This window comes from Azolla caroliniana, unplaced genomic scaffold, assembly GCF_043228905.1.
Source record: "Azolla caroliniana isolate FFs.n. ecotype wild unplaced genomic scaffold, voAzoCaro1.0.p SCAF_13, whole genome shotgun sequence".
Classification (NCBI taxonomy): Eukaryota; Viridiplantae; Streptophyta; class Polypodiopsida; order Salviniales; family Salviniaceae; genus Azolla; species Azolla caroliniana.
Window position 1 is genome coordinate 17,621,946 of NW_028230448.1, and position 17,044 is coordinate 17,638,989.

At 40.2% G+C, this 17,044-nt stretch overlaps 3 protein-coding genes across 3 annotated transcripts in view; all 3 read right to left on the minus strand.

Moving 5' to 3' along the window:
- LOC147856455 (vacuolar protein sorting-associated protein, putative (DUF1162)) overlaps positions 1-16,294 on the minus strand; it is a 45,100-nt gene extending 28,806 nt beyond the window's left edge. Inside the window, exons 1-3 of the mRNA XM_087329916.1 lie at positions 15,918-16,294; positions 13,330-13,417; positions 10,564-12,941 (exon numbers count right to left, since the gene is read on the minus strand). Coding sequence (XP_087186042.1) covers positions 10,564-12,941; positions 13,330-13,417; positions 15,918-16,252 — 2,801 coding nt within the window. The 5' untranslated portion in view covers positions 16,253-16,294. The remainder of the gene's footprint in view (positions 1-10,563; positions 12,942-13,329; positions 13,418-15,917) is intronic.
- Positions 5,093-8,719, minus strand: LOC147856456 (uncharacterized). Its single transcript, XM_087329915.1, has one exon. The coding sequence runs from the start codon at positions 8,717-8,719 to the stop codon at positions 6,278-6,280; it is 2,442 nt and encodes an 813-aa protein (XP_087186041.1). The 3' UTR covers positions 5,093-6,277.
- LOC147856457 (uncharacterized) lies at positions 8,726-9,455 on the minus strand. The gene has a single exon (XM_087329571.1). The coding sequence runs from the start codon at positions 9,452-9,454 to the stop codon at positions 8,726-8,728; it is 729 nt and encodes a 242-aa protein (XP_087185697.1). The 5' UTR covers position 9,455.
- Positions 16,295-17,044: the final 750 nt, after the last annotated feature.

Genomic DNA, 17,044 nt, shown 5'->3' on the forward strand with positions numbered 1-17,044 from the left:
CAATCATCAAATGCAACCTCTCTCATCATGTCCCACTCAAACAGAGTCATACATGCCCCAGTTAGATACGAAAAGGGCATGGTTAGACCCTAACAAAAGGGACGAGGATGAATTTCCTCATCATTAAAAGGATGGTTTCATACTATGAATTAAATACATTGATTCCAGGTTACATGGATTGAGTAGATCTGATGAAATTCTTGTTAGAGTACTTACATTATACTAAAGCACCCAGATACTATACATTAATTCTGTGGAATGTCGGAAAAAACATTGCATTCTATATCATCTATCAGATGATGATGAATACCTGAGAGAAAGGAGATCGAAAGAAAAAAAGATATATTAACATCTTTTAAGAGGCTATAATAGCCTATAAGGCCAAACAAGAGATTACATCTTAAAATTCTGTATGGTCTTTGAGAACAACAAACCAAGATAAGTGCAACTACGCAGAAAAGATAATAGAAATAGACTAAGATGTGACTAGAGAATCTCATCACCTATACATCAAAGATTCTCAAATCAGATATATTGTATATAAAAAGAAAGATATATTAACGACTTTTAGGATAGAGAGCTTATCTCGTGACATCTGCTAGAGAGCTTATGTGATATATCCAAATCCACGTCTTTGAAGATGTGGAGTTCAAGGAAGACGTCTGTTTGAGATACGTAGGATGTTATCTTGATGTTCACACCTTGGGCATAGGAGTCTAGAAAATGCATAAGAACTTTCTTTTCTCCATCCAAAAAGCCTTGAGCATCATCCATGTATCGTTTAAAGAACCTGACTTCAATTCTCTCTTCTTGCGCATTCTCTACAAAACATAGAAATAAGCATGCATAAACAATGGCAAAGTTGCTACCCATTTCTGTTCCATGAATTTGTTGCTTGAATTCTCCAATGAACTCCAAATAATGATGTTGAAGTGTGAGGGAGGCGAGGGACATGATGAGGTTGAGTTCACCAAGCGGGAAACAACCTTGTATCATGTTGTGCAGAGGATGTAATCCCTCGTAAGTGGGTATGCTAGGGTATAGCAATTCCACATCGAAAGTAAAGAGTACTATATTCTTGGGTAGCCAAAGATCCTCTAGGTCTCGAACTAGGGGAAGTGAGTCTTCGAGATGTTGCTTTTTTCGTTGGAGTATCAAATATAACTTGTCGTGGAGCCAGATGGAGGTATGCTCGAAGATAAAGCCATTGTATGAACATATAGGTCTCCCGACTTCCGGTGTTTTGTGGAGTTTTGGGAGAAAATAGAGTACATACTCTATATCTATTGTTTGGTGACATCTGATAAATGTACTCTAGTTGGCTGTGTAGCTCAACTAGTGGTATTGAGTCAATGTGTTTATAGACAACTCACTAAGTTGTCTATTTCCTTCTCGAACATACACTCAAGATTTTTATCGGCATGCATGATGATTATGTTTGGGGTCGATTTGAGGTTCTTGAGCTCATTGTGGAGGTGAGGAGAAAGCTTGAATTGCAGTAAACTTGTAGTTTTGATGGAGTCCAATATCGAAACCTACGTGGCCTAAATGATTCTTTGGAGAGGAACATGAACTAATGGAGGATTCCAATTCGGATTTGGGATCTGAAAGGGAGGTGGGGCTTGTTCCGAATTACGGAAGTACCATTAGAGGTGAAGTTGTCGACTAAAGTTCTGAAAATCTTTTTAGAGTTGCTATGTTCGAGGGGATTGGAAAGGAGGGATAAAGTTTAATCTTAAACCCAAAAGTTTAGAGTCGTGGTATGTCAAGGAGTAGGAAGAGAGATTGTGGATATCCTTATTGGTTATCCCACATTCAAGCTCCTCAACGGTTTTTTTAGAGAATAAATAGAGACTATATTCTTTTGGGTTTAAGAGAGGAAGCCAAAAGGGAGTTCTTATTGATGGTGAGAACCGTTGTTTGGCAGTGCCGAATTGTTTGAATTCTTTATGGAACCAAATCTCCGGAAACGTTGGTATGGTGTTGAAGATGAAACACAAACACTTGAGGGGGTGGATTGCGTTGTCCCCCCATCCTTGGTTATTTCCAATCTTTGCCTATTTTTTGGACTAGCTTTTAGAGTTTGTTGGTTCTTTTGGTGCTCCTTTTCCTTCACCATCCATGTTAACGTTGTACACGGTTGACCGGTGGTGGCGGTGTTTTGTCCGCGCTTTTGGTGGTTGTGGACAGTGTTGTTCTGACCATGTTGATTTTTGTTGGAGCGGACAACGTTGTTGTGAACACGGGTTTTGTGGACAGAAGTAGAATTGTCTTCTTGTTTACCATTCTGCTTGTGTTGAGCTTGAAAAATGGTTTCTTAAAAAAAAATACACTCGACCTCTCGTGAAACAAATTGTTCAAGCTCAACACAGGCACAATGGTAAACAAGAAGACAATTCTACTTCTGTCCACAAAAACCGTATTCACAACAAGGTTGTCCACACCAACAAAAATAAAAAATCAACGTGTTCAAAACAACATTGTCCACAACAACCAAAATCGCGAACAAAACAACGCCACCACCAATCAACCAGGTGTGGCATCAACACGGAAGGGGAAGGAAAAGGAGCACCAAAGGAACCAACAAACTCCGAAAGCTAGTCCAAAAAACGGGCGAAGACCGGAACTAACAAAGGATGGGGGGACAATGCAATCCACCCCCTCAACTGTTCGTGTTTCATCTTCAAGATTGTACCAACGTTTCCAAATATTTGGTTCCGTGAGGGATTCAAGCAATTCTGCACCGCCAAACAACAATTCAAACCATCGGTAAGAATTCCCTTTTTTCTTCCTCTCTTAAACCCAAGAGAATACAATCTCTATTTATTCTCTAAAACACCGTGAAGGAGCTTTAATGTGGGATAACCAATAAGGCTATCCACAATCTCTCTTCATACTCTTCACATATCACTACTCTAAACTTTTGGGTTTAGGATTAAACTTCATCCCTCCTTCCCAACCCCCTCCAACATAACAACTCCTTGAAGATTTTCAAAACTTTGCTCGACAACTTCACCTCCGATGGTACTTCCGTAATTCAGAACAAGCCCCACCTCCGTGGATCCTTAATCCGAATTGGAATCCTCCATCGGCTAGTGTTCCTGTCCAAAAAATCATTCAGGCCACGGACTTTTCGATCTTAGACTCCATCAAAACTACAAGTCTACCACAAGTCAATATTTCTCCTCACCTCCACAATGAGCTCAAGAACCGCAAATCAAACCCAAACATAATCATCATGCCTGCTGATAAAAATCTGGGTCTCGTCGTGCTTGATCACAAGTGGTATGTTCGAGAAGGAAATAGACAACTTAGTGATAAAGTTGTCTATAAACAAGTCGACTCGGTACCATTAGATGAGCTACACAGCCGACTGGAATACATTTGCCAAATGTCACCAAACAACAGATATAGAGTATGTACTCTATATTTTCTCCCAAAACTCCACAAAACACCTGAAGTCGGGAGACCTATATGTTCGTACAATGGCTTCATCTTCGAGCATCCCTCCTTCTGGCTCCACTACAAGTTATATCCGATACTCCAACAACAAAAGCAACATCTTGAAGACTCACTTTTCCTAGTTCGGAACCTAGAAGATCTTCGACTACCCACTAATATACTACTCTTTACTTTCGATGTGGAATCGCTATACCCTAGCATACCCACTTCCGAAGGATTACATGCTCTACGGAACATGATACAAGGTCATTTCCCACTTTGTGAACTCAACCTCATCATGTCCCTCACACTTCAACATCATTATTTGGAGTTCAATGGAGGATTCTGGCAACATATTTGCAGAACAGCAATGGGTAGCAACTTTGCCATTGTTTATGCATGCTTATTTCTATGTTTTGGAGATGCGTGGTCCAAAGTTGTGAATACCTTTTGAAAGCCTACTTGTCCAGCTGAATGGCAACCATTCCATTCTGCCCATACATACAATTCTGACTTTAGGATTGAACCATATAGTTTAGCCAAGTAATGGTCAAATCATAATTGCTCTATTATTTCTCGGAATCATCTTCAAGTTTGATACAATGGTTTGTTCTGTCCAGCTAGTAGGGAAACCTTCACACATAGCTGTATTAAGATGTGTGCAACAACAAGGGCAAGGTGTCACACTCATAAATAAAGTGCTCACCTACTACATTATTTTGGGCCTTCTCAAATTGTAATCGATCAATGGCATTTCTTACATTTTATGGGGTAAAAAAGCTGCATGAGCCATGTGGGTGGGGTAGTCAAGGCTGCAGGGGGTATTATATGGTATCTTTGCATATCCATGCTGCATCTGAGGTGCGTCAATTGCATTACAGGGGTCCTCCCATCAAAACATTTCCATGCTCTTTTAGTTTCTTATCCTAGGAACAAGCGATACACATATGCTCCGAAGTTAGCCAAATATAATCTCTTCTTCTTCGTCATAAGGTGTTGGAAGGTTGCTCTTGCTTTTTTGTGTACAAATCCCCCAAGTTACTTCGTGTTGTAAGTGTCTCCTTGTATCACCACATTCCTCATCATACCAACTATTTTGTGTGACTCTACCACGTTTGGGCGCATTGCTGGTTGTGTGGGGAAAGGCATTTGTGGCTGATTTATGCAATGACTTGGACAATCCTTCTTCTAGAATGCGAAAGGATCTAAATCTACCATGCCATTGTATAGTCCACAACTATACACATCAATTACCTCCCAGTTAAATTGGTATTTAGCTAGCCCGCTCTCACTCTTTGCATTTACATCCTTTGTGCATCCATCCTTCAACTCAACGCATAGATGTGACTGATCTAATGTCAAGACAATAGATCTACCAGAGATAGAAAGAAAGAAAGAAAGATATATTAACGTCTTTTCGTCTTTTAAGAGGCCAAACTGGCCTTTAAGACCGAATAAGAGATTACATCTTAAATGTTTTCTCGTCTTTGAGAACAAATCAAAATAAAGTAAATATTACACAGTAAATATAAAAGTAAATAAGATGAAAAGAAAAGAGACGAGAGAATCTGGTTTTTGGCACATGCGAGATTCTCAAGTTAGGTATATTGTTTTATCTCCAAAAGATCTCTATCATAGGTCGATCCAGAATGGAAATGTCTCTGAAGCGAGGGAAGCACCTACGATGGCCGGAGATAATGGCTTTTATTTGTCGATGACAAGGGTGTCGAGGTCGTGGTCCATGGGGCCGGGGCCTACGTGCACGGCAAATTGCTATTGCCCGATCAATCATAACCCCTTTGTTATATCCTGGTCTAGATCCCATTTCTGTATCCTGGGGTTGACTTCTAGCATTAGGAGTGATGGAGCTAAAGAAAGTTGTGATTGTTCTTTGTGGATGAGCTTGTGTGGCTGTATTCTTCAACAACTTTTCCCGATGTCTCTTGAGCTCAAGCAAGAAAAGTCCTAGGCATCTTTGGTCCTCATATTCCATTACCTTGCGTAGTGGGCCAAAGCCTTGTTTAAAGAGGCAATGGTATCTCCCTCTGATTTCATAAAAGACACTACAATGACAAACATAGTGTTCTTCAAATTCCACTCCTTGATGACACAATTGGCAAATTCTCTCTTCAAGAGGTAGTCGTGTATATCTGCCCACCTCAATCTGTAGCTGATGTGATGAGGTTCGCAGCTGCCCTATCACACTACGCAGCGCATAGGATAGATGTATGTCCATATAAGGTGGCCTTATGACAAATCCATCCTCTGATGTATGTAAAAAGTGTGTCTTATAGTGGGCCATCTTTGTACCAAGTGGTATTTTGGGGCTGATCCATGTTATCTTGTTTTCTAAGTTAATAATATCAGTTCGGATCACTCTATTCTTTTCCACTTTGGTCATATTGAGATGGGAACAGTCCAAGCTATATTGGAACGGGGGTAGTGCATTTATACTCATGCCATGTGACTCGAACCATTGCTGCATTTCAGTATACCAACAACGAGTGTCTCCATTTTCAGCCAGTTGTCTTGATAACATAAGTGCCAACCTTGGGTACCTTCGTTTAGGGAGCTCCCAAAGACGTTGGATAAATGTCACTGATCGGAACAATGCCTCAGTTATTATAGGTGTTGCTCCCATCTCTGCCCAGATTATATCGTGGGGCACCGATGCTTTGTTCCTTATCATGCGAGCAATCATTGACACTAAAGGTCTCTCCTTTGCCTTGTTAAGACTCGGTCCCCATGTCTCTACTCCATAGAGAAGAGTTGGTGTGACAAGTGTATCAAATAACCATAGCTTAGTCCGTGGCTCTTGGAACTACAAATGTGCACATTATCTTTCGAGAGCACCAAGGGCTGCATATCCACGAGAAAGTCGGGCACAAGCGGCCTCCTGTAAGGAGAACCTATGTCCTGTAAATGTTACTCCTAGGTATGTGTAGGAGCGTGTGTATTCCACCTTTTCCTCTCCCAAGAAGAATTCTGGTTCTGATCTTGTTACCCATGCTTGGGTGGTGTTAAACACCATCACTTTAGTTTTATTCATGTTGATTGACAGACCTTTGTCCGTACAAAATAGTTTTAAGGCATTTAGATGTCTTTGTAGTCCCTCCGGAGAGTCAGAAATCAACACAATATCATCAGCATATAGTAATATCTGTATAGCTATACCTGCTAGGTGTGCTCCGGAACCACCAAATCTCTCTATGTACTGTGATACCTCATCTATATAGAGACCGAAGAGTGTGGGGGATAGTGGGCATCCTTTCTTCATGCCAATTGTGCTAGCCACCGCCTCTGACAAGCCCTTAGGAGACCGAACTTTTCCTGAAACAGATTCATAGAGTGCATAGATTCCCCATTGCATATCTATAGGAACACCAATGGCCTCTAGCCGCTGCATAAGCCGAGCACGTGGCACAGTGTCAAAGGCTTTTCGAAAATCCACAAAGCAGCAATAAATCCTCTTATTGTGGGCTCTGCCCTCCTCAATAAGGGCCCAAAGGGTGAATATGTGATCCAAAGTTGTGAAACCCTTCCGAAAGCCTGCCTGTCCAATTGAACGGCAGCCATTTTGCTCTGCCCATATACTCAATTCTGATTCCAGAATCAAGCCATATAGTTTAGCCAAGTAATGGCCAATCATGATTGTCCTATAGTTGCTTGGCATCATGGGGTCTCGACTCTTGAGGATTGGCACAATGGTATGCTGAGTCCATCTAGTAGGAAAACCTTCGCACATGTCTCTATTAAAGATGTGTGCTAGCAATGGGAGCAAGGTGTCACGGGCATAGATAAAGTGTTCACCCACCAATCCATCATGATCTTGGGCCTTCCCGAATTGTAGCCTATCAATGGCATTTCTTACATTTTGTGGTGTAAAGAAGGTTGATTCATGTGGGCGTGAGGCATTCGGGTGGGGAAGAGGAGGTTGACTCGGGGTATCATATAGGACCTTTGCATATTCGTGCCACATTTGAGGTGAGGTCAGTTGTGTGGTGGGTTGCCTCTCATTAAACATTTTCCATGCTCTTTTACTCTCTCGTACTAGAAACAAGCGATACAAATGATCTTCAAATTTAGCCAAATACAATCTCTTCTTCCTCCTTACGAGGCGTTGGAAGGTTGCTCTCGCTTGGTTGTGTGCATAAATGCCCCGAGTTACATCACGTTGCAAGCATCTCTTTGTATCACGACATTCATCATCATACGAACTATTTTGTATTACTCTACCGAGTTTGGGGGGGTTAGCCGTTGTGTGAGGGAAGGCTTTTGTGGCTGCTTTATGCAATGATTTGGATAAACCTTGGGTAAGTTCTTCAAGGGGTGCGAAAGGATCCAAATCTAGCATGCCATTGTATACACCACAACTATAGACATCAATTGTCTCGCGAGTGAATAGATACCTAGCCAGCCCCCTCTCCTTAGCATATACATCCTTTGTGCATCCATCCTTTACCTCAAAGCGTAGATATGCATGATCAGCTGCCAAGCCAATAGGTCTTCCCGATATGGTGAACACTTTTATTTCAGGTATAAGAGATGGAGATCCCATTAGATAATCGACTGTGCTTGCACCCCCTTTTGGGTTCCAACATGTCAAAGCATCAGATCCAGGCCATTGTGACAAGCCATTATATATCACAGGTCCATGCGCGCTTCCCAAGGCTAGAAAGTGTTTTCCATATTCAGTTATAGCACTCATATCTTGAGCTTTTCTCTTTAGACCAACCTCTTCCGCCATAACTTTTCCATAGACAGCCTCGTCGGTGTTAAATATAGTTGTTTGTTCATCCTTGGTTCGTGCATTAAAATCTCCTAATAGTATTATATCCCCCATAGTAGCAAATCTTATGATATCATCATATAGTGGTAGATATGGTGATTCACCTAGAGGTTCAAACCTTGAATAGGCAGGTGGAAAGTAGCAAAGTGCAATATATAGCTCCCTAAGATCCCCTCTTTTTATGCATATCCACATGTAGCGTGCATCCACATCCTTATGTACAACATGCACTCTACCATGGAGCTCCTCTTTGTATAGCATAGCCACTCCTCCCGAACCTCTAGTGCTTCCTCGTGTCCGAGGTTGGGGGCGACATATTGACTCCCATCTGTATCCTTGTACCTCGGGGAGTTTGCTAGCCATACATTGGTGAGTCTCTGTATACATAGCAATATCTGTGTTTTTCAATGTATCTTCAAAATATCCAACATTTGTCCGTAGAGAGCCGTTGCAATTCCATATGGTCATGCGTAGGGTCTCATAGGCCATATATCGTCATGCGGTTCTCTTCTCTGTAATAATGACCTTGCCGTCTCTACATACGGCCCATTTACCTTCCTTTCTTGCATCAAGCACTCGTGGCATGTTTTCTTTGCGGTGTGCCACTTGGGCTGGAGTGAGATCGTCATCTAAGTATATCTTTTCACCCTTGAGTGCCTTTCTTTTAGAGAGGAAAGCTTTTTTCTTGTCAATATCCATGAAGCGGATGATAAGGGCTTTAGCTCTAGACTCATCTCTTCCCACTCTCCACGCCGAAGCAAATGGAATATCTGATGCTCCAATCTTTGTTGCGAGATTCTTGGCATCTTCTTGTGGACTTCCCTTTTCAGCCCAACCAACCACTCGTACATGCAACGCACGAGCTTTCCTCTTGGCTTCTTCTTCTAAAGTAGCATTCATCATTGCCATCCTATCCATGGATGTTCCTTTTTGCTTTTTTACTACCTCTATCCAAGGAGCATTTGCTTTAATTTCGTTTTGGGCGTGCTCGGCTTGAGCTTTGGCATCTTTGGCAATGTCTGCCCATGTTTGCATTTCATTCGTGACATTGGCTTTCACTGTAAAGATGTATCTTTCCACTGCTTCTTGTCCTTTTTCGAAATCCACTTTTATAGCTCCTAACTCAACCTTACTTGAGGATATTTCATCCTTAAGGTATTGTGTCATGTCATCCTTGAGTTCTAAGTGTGATTTCTTCACATGGCTTATTATGTCTTTCCGCATCTCTTCTAATAACTCAGCCTTGATAGAGGCGTACAATTCTGATTTCGGATATAAGAGATGGAGATCCCATCCGGCAATCGATCAACTATGCTTGAACCTTCCTTTGGGTTCCAACAAGTCAAAGCATCTGATATCGGCTATTGTGACATCATTATCTATCACAAATCCATGTGCATTTACCAAGGCCAGAACGCGTTTGCCATATTCTGTTACTTCAGTAATATCTTGAGGTTGTCATTTTAGACCAAACTTCTGCCATAACTTCTCCATACATCACCTCGTTCGTGTCAAACACAGTTGTTTGTTCATCCATAGTTTTTGCATTGAAGTTTCCTCTCCTAACGGTACTATATCCCCCATACTAAAAACTCTTATGATGAGAGGTGTCAAGATCTCAAGCAATGGCACATCATCAAGCATTTATTGAAATGCGTACACCACTGTATCTAGAGAGTACACCAATAGCTGTTTCTAAAGAGCATGGTGGCCACCTCTTTATACATGAGCGATTAGATCATGCCCTTCAATCATCAGGACAATGATCCTATTGTCATTATGAAACCCAAGATGTTGACAGAGGAACAAACTTTTTACTGCATGCACTAGTGGCATCGCAGCACCGACGACTGATTCCATCACATCTTTGCCAGACCATAGAGGAGATTGACCACAGATGCAGCCACCAAACAGAAAGAAAGAAAGATATGTTAACATCTCGTACAGGACGAAATCCAGAAACAAATCGTGGTTACAAATATTGGTGGCTTCTAGTTATTTCTACCAAAAACACTAAACCTTTGGTTTCCTAGACATCAAATGATAATGCTACAAAGGCATCGGAGTGACGCTTCAGAAATTTTATTTTTTTAGCTTTTGCTCGCTTAGGAGTCAGGACCCAAGTTGAATTTGTAAAATGGCACACTTAACTTAAGGTTATATATCCACAGCCTTACCTTCTTAACTGTATTATTATAAAGGCACTTTGAACATATGGAATAAATCCCATCATCTAAAGAATACTAAAAATCAAAAACAACATTCCACACCTCAGGTAAGCTAATAACATACAAATGCTTCATTAGTATAAATGTTTGGTAATGCATTTGTACCTGCAAAGTGAGAACTCCCCGCTCATGTGAATGGGACCAACTATCTGAGTTATTGCAGAATCACTACAATCCTGTAACGCTAGCATTGCACCTTGCAAGGATAATATACCATTGCTACCAATTTGTAAACGTTCGGACTGACTAGTGGTGAATTTCTCAATAGTGAGTTGTGGATTAGGAGGCTTCCTTAACCATGTTTTTCTTATTCTAGATTTGCTTTGTCCATGGTGCATGTCATTTTCCACCTTGGGAGGCCACATGTTGACCAGAAAGAGCCCTGAATATAGGACTAAAGCAGGTCTTCTAAATTTTGCACCATCATCTGAATCTGCATATGTGCCTTCAGAGTCCAAGAATGGAAGAAATAACTGAAGTTTTGGCCCTGATACAGCTGCTGATAACCAAATTGATCTTCTTATGGTGATAGCTGACATAAACTGCTTTATACGGGCATAGAGAACTTCCCTTGTTCCTCTACAACTAGAAACTGCAGACTCATGTAGCCCATCTTCAATGGACTGCCCATTAAGTATCAGTTCACCTGCATATTGACTTAAAATAAATCCTAATTGAGTAGCAGATTTGTAGCCAAGCTTACATTCTAAGCAGCCCATAGTCAATCTACAGTTTAACAAATCTGATTCACAGTCTGGAGCTATGAATGTTGAACGAGAAGCCTCAAAAGAAACCCGTAAGAATGAATGCATATCACTGTCAATTTGAAGCTCTGCCGGCATGGAAGGATATTCTCTTTTAGGTTCATCTTCAACTGTAAATACTTCCAGCAATGAGTCTTCATATTTGAAATTATGCTTTAGGTTTTCAGGTAAAGATATTTGAGGAGCAGGGCTACTTAGAAGAAATTCCACATCCTCCGATACTTGACCATTAGAAGAACCATTGGTTCCTTGTCTGTTCGATGGGACAAAAGGAAATGCACGCAATTCACCCTTTATATATTCACAAACTAACTGTAAAGCCATCTTATTGGGACTTGACACATATGCAGCAGAGAAATTCCCCCATGTGAAAAATATGCCTTTCTCAGTTTCTCCAATGAATTTTTCATCGGCATTTTTAAAAGCTGGATATTCTACACTGCCCAATAAAGTAATGGAGCCTGTCTGAAAAGTGCTAGTAAATAATGAAATGCCTTTCCTGTTTCTTAGCCTGATCCATATCTTTTGGGAGAAATCTTCTGTTTTCTGAGAATTTTCAATTTTTCCAAAATACTTTAGCATACCCAAAAACCTCCATTCTAGCCTCGACGCCCATAGTATAAAATTTTGAGTGCACCAAATAAACCCAACATATATCAATATGCTTTTAATATAGAAATATAAAAGCATAAAAGCCTTCTTCAGATATCTTGCAAGAGATCCAAAAGCTATTTTCAGTGCTCTCCAGAAAGCAACCAAACCAAAGAGCACTTTTTCAAGTTTTCTGGGTACTAGAGTAAATCTATCTTTTACTATATCTTCCGCTTTGTGTCTAGCTACATATCTTGCTAAAACTATTGCCTCAACAGGAAGTTCCCGCTCCATATGTAAGAGGCCCTCTTGAAGAGTTTTCAGGTGTTGCTTTGTCCTCCTTAAGTTTCTCAAATGACTCAATCCATTGAACTTACCAGAATGTCCAGCTCTTGTTTCAGTAATCCATGCCACATAAAGATGAGTGTATCTGTTACGCAGCACCCCTGTTTGCACAACATCCTTGAGCCTCCTCCGACAACCACCGGTAATCTTTTCAACTGCCTTCTGCCAAAGATGCCTACCATTTCGTTTTATCTGCTGGCTACCATTGAAACTTTGTACAGGACTCGATACTCTCGGCAACCCTTGAAGTTTGCTAGCAATTGCAAGAAAAGTTTGTAATTGTGTTACATTGATCTGAATCATGGTGTCTGGAAAAAATATATCTAGTCCAATTAAACTTCCATTTTGAAGCTCTGAGACTACTGATACTGCCTTCCACAGCAAGATAAATCCCCCAAATTCCCCCAGATTGTTTATAGCCTCTTTGGAACGCCTTCCCTGTGCTACATTGATAGATACCCTTTCAGAAATTGTTAATTTCAGGCCCAGATCTTTAATTGAGCAAATTCTGCCAAATGGCCTTTCTGTCTGCTTCAATAAGGTGATTACTCTCTTACCAATAGCCCCAGCAAGGCTAGATCCATCTTCTGTCGATAAGGACTCAAAAACTACACAGCAATGATGAGGGTAACTGTCAACCTCATTTGAATGGAGCTCAACGGACACATTCTGCACATCCACTCGAAGTGTTTGCCGCAGTAAATTCATAAATAATGTTTCTAAGAAACCACCATTGCTTCTACCTCTTGTAAGATTTTCAGCAGCTACATGTACACCAGCCCCCTGCATGTGGAAAGCATTCCTAATTAAGTAATCCTCGGAGAAGCAAAGAGAATAAAATTATGCATAAACATACATTAGAAGAAATATTATTTTTGTAAAGATGGTTACCATCTAATTCTATTTTTTACAAAGTCTAGAAGCAGATACTCAATCTAAGGTCATTGCAAACTGGCATTGCCAAGCCCTATTCTATTGTAAGATAATCCAAAATCAAGACTAGTTCTAGAATCATTACTTCAAAATTCCTATGCATTAAAACTTGCCAATTCAAACCGTAAGATTTACTGCAACAGACATCTAGCAAATATAAATACGAATATACTGCAATCCTACAGTACCCATGCTGGCTAAATGGAAAATGCATAAGAAAAACATCAATTATACAAACCTGAGGATCTAGAGCAAAAATAGCATTCCGTTTTTTCGCTTCAATATTATTCTCTTCCCTAGTATACCAGAAACTGTCACCAAAGGGCCTAAATAGTAAAAAGAGAAAACCTTAGTTTAATATATAATACAAAAACCATGGCTAAATAATGCTAGAAAGAAAAGAAAAAATTTAAATGGCATATCTATGAAGCTACTGAAAAATATAGTCTACCGGGTGGTAAAAAGCATTTGCATCATGGCTATGTGTTGAATCAATTCAAGAATCTCTATTATATTAGGGGAGAAACTGACTCCAAACCATTTGGCTGAATTCATTGTCTCGAAGTAGATTGTTATGATGCAACTTGGAAACTTAGACAATCCATAATTTACTCAATAAGATGCATGGGGTTAAGAGGACATGACCAGTTGTTGCACATCTGAAATATATATGATAAGAGAATCTTCGAGACACCTAAAACCTTGTGAAATACAGTAACGCAAATGCAGTAATGTAAGATTGGCTGGAGAGTAGTTTTGATAGGTTTTCATCATTCTTTTGGCTGCACATGTTTTCTGGATAGTGCATGAAGCATAATGCAAAAGGTACAGACGATGAGAGGAGTATGATGAATGGAATCCCTAGAAAGACCACTTGTAATGATGCTATCCCACTCGGTTGGAAACCGTGCCACCATGTGCCATTATCCAAGCTGTGTTCACGATGGTTTTGTTTTTATTCATCAGATGTGGAACACACACACACGATAAGTATGGCAGAGTCACCTTTGATTCCAAAAAGGAATTGGCAGCTGCTAAAGAAGCGCCAAGAGTTTGGCACACACAAGTGACTACATGGTACATGGGCTTTGATTCACAGACACTACTATTATTCCAATATAGCATGGGAAACCCTTTTTACTCACCTTCCAATCATCAGCAGAATAAAGTGATTACACAAGATATTATTATATTGGGTACCTAAAGAAAATGGTGGTCTATAGAGATTATTTTCTGACATCGACAAATGATGGCTTTAGTTTGACCAAGTTACATGCCCACATGCATACATCATTATATCAGCTTTGAGAGGATATGGCTAGATATCTTCATCTCGGACACAAGCTAGTTGACTCTGAGAGCATCATATTCCGTTGAGTCGAAGATAGAGGCGCACTAGACATGCAGATGCAGCCTACCAAGATCAGAGACAAATACACCAACCTGCTCTATGACCAGCCCACCTTCATAGAGCTTATGAAGCTCCAGACAATACAGTTGGAACTCTTCCTAATAAAGTTCTGCAGACATCAGGAGTTATGACTACAACAGAAAACACCAGGCACTGCACTGATTAGCCTTGGACTACAGCTCTCTGTGCCTTTCAAATACTTGTTCATTAGTATTCTCAAATCCATCTACAACAGATATTGTGAACATGAAACCAGCTCAAGAGAGCCACAGAGGTTTACACAATTATGCTGCCCATGAACTAAGAGAAGATTGAGAGTCACATTACAGTCAGATTCCATCAATCATCACTCACTTTTGAGAACTTCTTTCATGATCCTTTAATGATGAGGCAGAGATATTTAACATGACACAGAGGCTCACATGAGATATATCGGGATGCTCTAGAATTACTACTCTCGAGTTGCATTCTGTATCACAGAGGTTTCTATATTCTTGTCAGTATCTACAACAAGAGTAGCTTTTTCATTTACTTACTAGATTATTTTGTAATTTATAGTTCAGATCACAGAGCTTTGAAAGATATCATATGATATCATGATTGTAGGGTTGGTCTCATGGCTATTTTGGTCTAGTTATATTAATTAAAAATGTCTTTCTTATTTTTTCTTTCTGTCAATAGCCAGCTGATCCTGTGAGTTAGTCTTCCATATATTATTAGTAAAATACCCCATTGGAAAATATCATAATGTGGAGTTAAAAACCAAAAGATTTTACTGGTTAACCGCTAAGTTAGGAATGAAATTATACGTCACTTCTGAAAGAATTAACATTAATCTCACTATGGTTAAGGACTATTTCATGAGTTCTTTTTAAGTACACGTATGTCCCGCTTGCATATACAGTATTTCAAAGAAGTTATAGGATTATTAAATTTGTGCATGACATCATGTCAAATACTCCCAACATACAAGCTAGTCCACTTGCATTTGCACTATCTCCATGGTGATTGCTTCAAGGAATTTCCATTTCTTCAAATTGGAATAATTTACATTTCCTTGGTCATGGCTACTCGAAAGAATTTGAAGGAATTTCCTTTTCTTTGGTGATGGTTACTTGAAAGCATTTCTATTTCATCAGTGATGGTTACTTGGAAGAATTATCGTCTATTCACTGCTGGTTACTGCAAAGAAATTACATTTCTTTGGTGATGATTACATCCGAAAAAATCATCTCGTCACTGATGATTTTACCAAAGAAACTGCATGTCTTTGGTACAATTAATTCAAATAATTTTTCATTCTTCTCTGATTTAATGATCATAAATTCACAAGGTGATGCTAAATTAAAAGAATTCCTATTTTTTGGCCATTTTCAATAGCTCTAATGGTGAAAAGAATCAATGAATCCAAATACCTGGGATGCAAAACGATTGTGAGGTCATGGATTTCCAAGGAGAGTCCAGGTTTACGGAAGAGAGAAGCTGTAATCTTAAAATGGCGAAGAATCAAATCATGCAGGACGACAGGGCTAGAAGAGATGAGAGGTGAATCGTTGATGGCGGCGCAGTCAAAGTGAAGAAGAGGAGAAAGCTCCAAGACGAGCTGGAAGGACCTGACAATGAAGTTGAGGGAAAAATACGAAGAAGACGATGATGAAGAAGAAGAAGGAGACGATGCATCGAAAGCATCGTTCTTCCGGAGAATCCATGGATTCAGGAACGACGCGATGGTGTTACGCAGGAAATTCATCGTTCCATTCTATCTTCGCCTCCTTCCTTCTTCTTCTTCTTCTTCTCTTATACTGAGAAAAAAAAACACACTAAATAAACAAAATCCAAGAAAATGAGAATCTCATCGATACCCCCTCCTCCTTCCACAACTTTTGTTTATTTCCCATAATGCCCCTGGGGCCATGTTTATAATAATAGCTAGAAACTTGTGGTGAAATGTCTCTCCTTGGGGCCACAACTCTCGCTCTTTTGTTCTTCTTGTGCTTGAAACGAATCCTTCTCGCCCATAGTCGGTCATTCCAGGAGAATCGAATCGCACTGACACCACCTCCCCTCGCGCACGTTGCCGCCACTAATACTAGCTCCCGTCTCACCCCCCAGATTTGAGGAACCCTTCAGGCCATCCCTTCGTCGGACGCTTGTTTCGCGGCTAACATGAAAATTGCTCGTTCAATTGATTACTTGTAACGAAGGGCATCATGACCTTGCTCACGTACAGAACAACACTCTTCGTTTGCCTTGCCCAATTTGTGGAAAAAGCCTAGACTAGTTGTCGCTTGCAAAGTGTGGAAAGAAATCTAATTTAATCAATTCAGTCGATAAAAACCCCCACATGCCCCTTGCACCTTTCCTCGTTTCACATGATGGTGTTGGTGAAGTTTTCATACCTTTTTTTATCTTAATCTTCCTCTATCGTCACCTTTTGTTTATCTTCTCCTATGCCTCTTGATAAACCCTCACACTTTTGGCTTGTTTGTTTGTTTGTTCTTCTTCTTGATGAACTAGGGAAATCAATAAATTAGAAAATTTC

Coding starts and splice junctions, on each gene's coding strand:
- LOC147856456 (XM_087329915.1), bottom strand. CDS start 8,719: ATGGCCTATGAGACCCTACGCATGACCATATGGAATTGCAACGGCTCT.
- LOC147856457 (XM_087329571.1), bottom strand. CDS start 9,454: ATGCGGAAAGACATAATAAGCCATGTGAAGAAATCACACTTAGAACTC.